This window comes from Cryptomeria japonica, chromosome 1, assembly GCF_030272615.1.
Source record: "Cryptomeria japonica chromosome 1, Sugi_1.0, whole genome shotgun sequence".
In the NCBI taxonomy this organism is placed as follows: domain Eukaryota; kingdom Viridiplantae; phylum Streptophyta; class Pinopsida; order Cupressales; family Cupressaceae; genus Cryptomeria; species Cryptomeria japonica.
Window position 1 is genome coordinate 296299616 of NC_081405.1, and position 8171 is coordinate 296307786.

At 38.4% G+C, this 8171-nt stretch overlaps 1 protein-coding gene across 3 annotated transcripts in view; it reads right to left on the reverse strand.

The window, feature by feature from the left end:
* LOC131046441 (V-type proton ATPase subunit F) overlaps window positions 1-7791 on the reverse strand; it is a 161119-nt gene extending 153328 nt beyond the window's left edge. Inside the window, exons 1-2 of one of the 3 annotated variants that reach the window (XM_057980190.2) lie at window positions 7440-7774; window positions 5534-5639 (exon numbers count right to left, since the gene is read on the reverse strand). In XM_057980190.2, coding sequence (XP_057836173.1) covers window positions 5534-5596 — 63 coding nt within the window. In that variant the 5' untranslated portion in view covers window positions 5597-5639; window positions 7440-7774. Of the gene's footprint in view, window positions 1-5533; window positions 5640-7439 lie in introns of all 3 variants that reach the window. The other 2 variants (XM_057980191.2, XM_057980192.2) reach the window with 2 other exon arrangements.
* Between the last annotated feature and the right edge of the window lie 380 nt (window positions 7792-8171).

Below are 8171 nucleotides of genomic sequence, written 5' to 3' on the forward strand. Positions count from 1 at the left end.
TTTATGTGGTTAACATGGGAAACATGGATGTGGTCCTTGGCATGATGTGGCTTCATGCAATAGGTAAATTTATACTCAACCTTAGAGATATGGAGATGAAATTCAAGGTTGATGGGACTAATCATGTTCTTAAAGCTATCAAGGCCAACAACTTAAAATTAATCACTCTTAAAAGAATGGAGAGACTTATCAGACATGACATGGTGGATTGGGCAGCAGAGTGTAAACTAATGCCTACTTATGAGGAGCAGCATAAACACCTTACCATTCAGATATTCAAGAGCTTAGAGTCAAGCATACAAAGGTGTTTAGTGACATACCTCCTCGTAGGCCTCCTGATAGAGGCATAGAGCATATTATTGAGCTTGAAGAGGGCACCAAGCCCATCATGATTACACCTTACTAGCACCCCAAGCGGTTGAAAGATGAAATTGAAAAAACCATCAAAGAACTTCTAGCAATGGGACACAGAAGGCCGAGTAAGTCTCATTTCGCTTCATCAGTTGTTTTGGTGAAGAAGAAAGATGGCACACTTACATTGTGCATTGATTACCATATGCTGAATAGAAGGACAATAAAGAACAGGTATCCCATTCCTCGCATCGATGAGTTGTTAGATGAGCTTCATGCAGCTTGTTATTTCTCTAAGATTGACTTGAGGACAAGTTATCATCAGATCAGTGTCAGGGAGCAAGATATTGAGAAGACTACATTCAGATGTCATTGTGGACACTATGATTTTTGGTTATGCCTTTTGGGTTAACCAATGCACCAGCCACCTTTCGGTCCACTATGAACAGGGTCTTCCAGTCTTAGTTGAGGAGATTTGTTCTGGTTTTCTTTGATAACATTTTGGTTTACAGTAGAACATGGGAGGAGCACCTGGTTCACTTGGATACTATTTTAGGCATACTTGACAAGGAGTCCTTCTACGCCAAGGAATCTAAGTGTGCATTGGGAATGGCAGAATTTTTGTATTTGGATCGCATAATCAGCAGAGAGGGAGTTCGCATGGTTCCTAATAAGGTTTGTGCCATTGTTGATTGGCCTACGCCTGAGACCTTCACTCAGCTCAGGGGATTTGTTGATTTATGTGCCTTCTACCATCAGTTTGTTAGTGGTTTCTCACGGCATGCCGCACCCCTTACTGATTTGACAAAGAAGGGTGCCTTTGTTTGGACACCTCTAGCATAGGAGTGTTTTGAGAAGTTCAAGCAATTGATGACTACATGTCCAGTTCTAGCTTTACCAGATTTCACCAAACCTTTTGAGCTTCATTGTGATGCATGTGGAGAGGGTATTGGTGTAGTGATTATGTAGGATTGTCATCCTATAGCTTTCGAGAGAAGGAAGCTTAGGGGTCCTAAGAGGAGCTATAGTATTTATGATAAGGAAATGTTGGCCATCATGCATGCAATGGCTAAGTTCAGGCAGTACTTAGTTGGCAGCAATTTTTGTGTCAAAACTGATCATTATAGCTTGAAGCATTTCCTTGGACAGTGGGATCTAAATGAGCGTCAACAGAAGTGGGTCAGCAAGTTACAATCTTATGATTTTGACATCTCCTATGTCAAAGGGACTCAGAACATTGTTGTTGATGCCTTATCTTGTCGTCCCCATTTGAGCTCCATGGCAATTGTTTCCGAGGATTGGAAACACTTGATTTTAGCAGAGTATGCCAAGAATCCATGGGCCTCTGGTATTATTGATGGGACAATACAGGACAGCAAGTACTCTCTTGTGAATGACATCATCGTTTACAAAGAGAGGATATTTATAGTCCCAAGTTCTGAGGTGAAGTGCATTGTATTGAGGACTTTCCATGATTCACCTATTGCTGGACATCCCGGTTACCTTTAAGACCTATAGGTAGTACAGGAGAGATTCTCTTGGAAGAGTCTCAAGTCTGATGTTCTTCAGTACGTCAGAGAGTGTTATGTTTGCTAGCAGAACAAGCAGGAGCACAACTTTCCTACAGTGTTACTTCAGCCGCTTCCTATTCTTGACAGGAAGTGGGAATGCTTGTCTATGGACCTCATCACAGGCTCGCCTAAAGCCCAGGGTAGAGACACCATTTATGCGGTAGTTGATCGGTTGACTAAGTAGGAACATTTCTTCCTGATCACAACTACTCATTCAGCTGCACAGGTGGCCAATCTTTTCTTTCGTGAGGTATTCAGATTGCATGGTTTACCTCGGAGTATTATCAGTGATAGGGAGAGAAGGTTCATGGGTCACTTTTGGCAGGAGTTATTCAGACTTTGCGGGACAGAGCTCACTCCGAGTACCAATTACCACCCCCAGACGGACAGTCAGAGAGAGATTGTCAACAAATGGGTGGAAGGATACTTGCGGAACTACATTTCAGGGCAGCAGAAGGCTTGGGTGAAGTGGTTAAACTAGTGCGAATATTGTTATAATTCCACTCACCACATGACTATTTAGATGACACTTTTCAGAGCCTTGTATGGTTATGATGCACCGAGTTTCCTAGATTTATTGTTGAGCAATTGCAGAGTGCCTAGTGTTGGGGATCTGTTACAAAAGAGCTAGGACATTATGAGAGCTCTTCGTGAGAACATCAAGAAGGCTCAGAATCAGCATAAGCAGTATGTTGATCAGAAGAGGGGTGAGCGAGCATTTGAGATTGGAGATATGGTATATCTGATGCTTCAACCCTACAGGCAGTCCACCCTGAGGAAGAAGGGTGCAGAGAAACTCAAGCCACGCTACTATGGACCATTCATGATTGTCAAGCATGTTGGTGAGGTGGCTTATGAGTTGGAGTTACCAGTAGACAGTAGGGTACATAATGTGTTTCATGTATCGTGCCTCAAGAAGGCTTTGGGACAACACATAGTTCCTTCTGCAGATTTAACACCCTTGGATGATGAGGGGAAGTTAGTGCTAGTACCTAAGGCCATTCTGGAATTCAGAGAGCGTCATCTATGGAGGCGTGTCATCAGGGAATATTTGGTTAAGTGGAAAGATTTGCCAGCAAAGGATGCTACATGGGAGAGTGATACTATTTTACAACATCCAGCTTTGAGTTTGCTTGAGGACAAGAAAATTCTGGGAGGGCGGACCGTAATGTCCCCATCCTAGTCACAGACAGTGGTTTGAGGAGTTAGCCTATTTTTGGACCCTTGTAGGCTAACAAGGTATGGATAAGGGGGTTAGTGATGCAGTATCTTGAGGAGTAGTCGGTCTATTTGTTCTAGATCAATGTTGAGTTCAGTTTTGGTCTTCGTTTCATCAGTTTCTGACATCATATGAAGATTTCCTATTTTTTAGGGAAAAACTGCTAAAAATAGACATGGTCCTATTTTCACTAGAATGGCGAACTGTGGCCCCAGCTTCTGATGGATTCAGTTTCTGAGCGATAATGAGGGAGATATGAATTTTTTGGTGGTTCTCACAGGCAACTAATGTTTTAATGAAATATTAAAATAAAATCATAAAGTGCATCACTTAAATTTATTTAAGTGAATTTATTATCTCCTAAGTTGGGCGTCCCTTTTAGGGTTAAGTTCGGAACCCTAAAATTAAGTTATGATTTTTAAAACCCTAATTGCTAAAAATTGCACCTTTTGGGTATTTAGGCGGCCAAGATGAAATTAGACCTCATTAATTGGATATTGAGCATTTGACATTTCTTCTAAGCACTTGGCTATGGTGGCTAGGGTTTGAACCTGTTTTGGAGAGCGTGCATTCTTCAGAATTCAGTAGCTTTGAGATTGTGAAAGATCAATCGAATTGTTGCAGCTTGGTTGGCTTCATTCGGAAGTCAAATTGAATCAAATTGGGCAGATTTGGCTTCTTACATGGCAGATTTGTTGAAGGTTTTCTATTTGATGGTATTGCTGATAATTTTCTGTGGTTTAGAGGTCTCTTTCCCAAACACACAGCTTGCTCATTTATTGGTGCCATCTTCTTACTGTTTGAGCGTCTTATTATTAAATAAGAGCAGATCTCAATTGTTTCCAATATAAAAATCAGAACTTTGTAAGTTGCTGGTTTGAATCTTTTAATTTCAATAAATTGGCTAAGGACCTCTGGGTATGCTTCTAAATTCTCCAATTTCTTGTTTCAGATGATTAATTTCATGTATTTTTTCAATATGTATTGAAAATTAAAGAAACCCCCTTTTGCAACTTCTGTCTATTTCTGAGAGACCATCTCTAATAATCAAAAACACAAAAAAAAAAATTAAATTACAGCAGATTGAAGAATTGAACCAGCAAGGGTTCATCACAGTAACAAAAGATTATGCATCTCATTCATAAAATTGGGTAGTAGAGCAAAGACAAATAAATACAATGTTACTGTGGCTAGACATTAACTTCCTAGCCTTTATGTCACAAGAATGCACATGAAGCTTTCTAAGAACTTGTAAAGTTAAAATCTCAGAGGGCAATGATAAGCAAATTTCAAGAGAGACTAGACTTCCTGATTATGACCACATGTTAGTTTTCATTCATCATAGAGAAATCCCTAATCGTTTTCGAGACTTTAGAAAAGGCTTGAATGGTGGTATCAAGGTATCCCTTTCTTTAGAAGTTGTAAGATACTGATATTTCAGATTCCTTCAGTATTATCATCATGAGACTATAAGACAGTTGCTGGCCAATTCCAAACTCCCCATGGTCACTCAAGCTCTCTTAAGAGTAATATTAGAGTCACATATAGGTAGCTACTCTCAACGCTCTCAAGTATTTATAAATATGACATTAGGATTTTCTTCAACTATTTAGTCATGTTGGTTATGGGTGTAAATTGCATCATGTTCTGACTGGCATATTGTTTTAAAATAAAATATAGTCTCTCAGGGTCTCTTAAGACTAACATTGGAACCAAATATAGATCCCTGCTCTAATCACCTCTCATGTATTCATAAAGATGAGAATAGGATTTCTTTACTATTTAATCATGTTGGTTGTGGCTGTATATTGCATCATGTTCTGATTGGGATATTGATTTTAAACAATAAAGCTGTCCTCTCTAACTCTCCTAACAGTTTTTGTTACAAAGAGTGTGATGCCCTTGGCCACTTATACACTTTACTAGCTTGTGCTAAACTTCCTTAAAACTAAGGTTACAGTCTTCAATGCCTCTTCAAATGTTATTTGCAGGTTTCCTTTCAAAAAAGAAACAACGTGGAAAATTCTCCGCAATCTATACTGACTTGGAATCAGTTCACTGACCTATCGTTCAGCCTAAAATCAGCCCCTCAATCACAACTTTGCATGTTAAACACATACGGTACTGATGAATATGTAAAACCACCATAGAGGAGGGTGGGTAGGGATGTGTCTCAACAGTATAAATGTCTTGAATAATTAGGTTCAATACAGTCATATTACTCAAATAGGAAAGTTACCTAATCCTGACCGCATTGTTTCCCATTCTATATTGCACCTTAAAAATGAGTTTCTTTAATCTAACCTAGGTTGTGTTCAAGAGATACAATCTATATAAACAGAAAAATTCAACTAAATTGTTAACTGTTTGGAACTTAGAAATGAACAAATACCTCATCAGCAATCATTGCAATGATTGCAGAATTGTTAGATGGAACTTGAGATTTCCCAGCCATTGCAGAAAATTTCTACAGTCAAATCAAATATAACTCTTCTCCCCTGCAAATATTGTTTGAAGAGACAAGTTAGAGACAGTAAATGTCAATCTCCAAAATTATGACACTTGAAAATGCCTTTCTTGTAAATCTTTACAGATTAACATTTTCTGAAGACTTCTTGAAGATTTCAAATTTATGAGCAAAGATTGCGATGCAATACAAAGACAAAAACAAAAGTAGACATAAACCTTGTAATTCATAATTTCATGACCAAGTTACAAGCTTCATTTTCCACATTTATTAAAAAAATCTTTAATATATCGCAGACAAACATTGTATTTTCAAAATGAAAAGAAAATAAAAAAAGTAAAGAAAACCTAACAAAGTGTAACACTGAAAAGAAATGGCTATGTTAGCAATGATTTTTACAGATATAGAATTGGAATAAAGATACCTGGATGGAATTAAGTTAGCATTGTGAATCCTGAAAATGCTCCAAATTTTTAACAGTAGGTAGATGAGAAAAAGAGAAATAGAGATCTTGGGTGATGAAGCAGAGGAGGCAGTCAAGATGGTAGAAAGGTCCTCTCCTAAGGATGGCAAGTCTCTAAAGGAGGAGTCCTCAGCTGATGGGTTTATGGTGAATAATAAGCTGGTCCAATGCACATTAATCATCCTAAGAGCCTATTGTGTAGATATCAACAAGGTTTTGGAGGACCTAACGTTGACCCATGAAAAAGTGTGTCTAGAGGTTTCAAGAAGTACACAATTCTTACCTTCTACGTAGACAAAATTCACCAGCATCGAGGAGGAATTTCATGGAATTTGATTCCCATCTGTGGATGGCATGGTTAGGTTCCTCTGCCAGGTGCAGGGGATTAGTGCAATGCAGCGGATGTTAAAGACTTGGCTAGATGGGTGTGGCAAACAATTCTAGCATAAGCTGTTGGGGTGTGTGTCGGTTACCTTTTTTCGTTTACAGTTGTCTATGTTCATGATAATCTAGTTTGTGTTTTTTTTGTATTTTGCACCTTAGTTGCAGTTTTTTAATGCTTGTAGTTGGCATATGCATTCCCGCTCGTTTTCTGATGGGCTATATTGGGCAGACCATTAAGGTCGTTATTTCATCTATACATATTGTAATGTTTATAATTTGCTCTATTCCTAGGTGGAGGCTCCAACAGAATCCTCCACTAATTAATATAAACAAAAAATGACACACACATGCATTTTATTTCCCACATATCAGCAATCAATAGAAATTTTAATTTACCAACCAAACTTGAGAAATATACAATTATATTAACAACCCGTTGAAATGGGTTAGCATGACAAAAAATACCTGAAGCATTCAACCTGAGATTATCTGTTTCCTCATAAACTTTAAATTCTATCTAGTTTTCAACAAAGAGGAAGAGTTAACCACAAACAGAATTTCTTGGCTAAGATCTACAAAAACTTGATTCACATAAACAATAACAAGGCAAACAATTTTTTGAAAACAAACAATGAATTGGTTGATTCTATCCCATGAATCTCAAAAATTAAAATCGCTACACTCCCAGATAAATAATTGACGAAGAACGCAGAATTTACAATTTCAACTGATCTAATAAAACTACTTGCATTTTATTTATTCCTTGCCAAAAAATGCTGATCAGCTCTAATCTAGTTTTCCAGTTAAAATACTCGAGTAAAAATAAAAAGTAAAACTTAAGCTATAAATTTTCCCTGATTTCATTGATCCCGTCTCCCAAACAAAATCGTAAACATCAGAAAGCGAGCACCCAAATCATAAACATGAAAGACATAAAGCAAATAATAATTGTAACTCGTAAATTTGAAGAAGAGGACGGCATACCAGGTGAGTGTTCCTGTCTTTTGTCTGGTTACTGCCCGTTGGTTGGATCTCTCAATCTGTCTGTCTCTATGCCCGTATCGTTTGGCTGCTGACAGCAGTCGTCCTTGGAGGTGGTGAAATTGAGGGTAGCGCTCAACACATTTATTCCCAGGTCGCTACGGGTGGGGACGTGGCTGCAGCTAGCGGTTCTCAAATTGTATTATTTTTAATAGAAAACAACTGCATGTCAGAGTACTAATACAAAATAGTTGTTTTTTAAAAAATAATGAAAATATACAGAATTTCTTTGGTAAGACTATGTGCAATCAATATAGGGCTAACTGTGATTTGTGACTATAATATCGGTATTATGGAAATCGATTTAAGATACTTAGAAATAAAGATAGTAAGAGGGAGATAGAGGTAGATATGAAGATATAGTAGAGAGGAAGAGGGAGATAAATAGATGGAGATGGAGAGATGGATAGGGGATACAAAGGAAGTAGGGGAGGGAGATATGGGGAGAGGTAGAGAGATAGAATAGGAGGGAGAGGGAGACAAAGACTAAACAAATAGAAAGAAGTAGAGATGGACAAATACAAATGGGGAGGGAGAAAGAAATAGGGGATATATATAGAGGGATAGGATGAGAGGGAGAGGTGGGAGGAGAGGGGGTGGAGATAGCTCAATATAGGGAGAGGGAGAGGGAGAGGGAGAGGGAGGAGTGAATATTAATGCCTAGAGCCCACATGA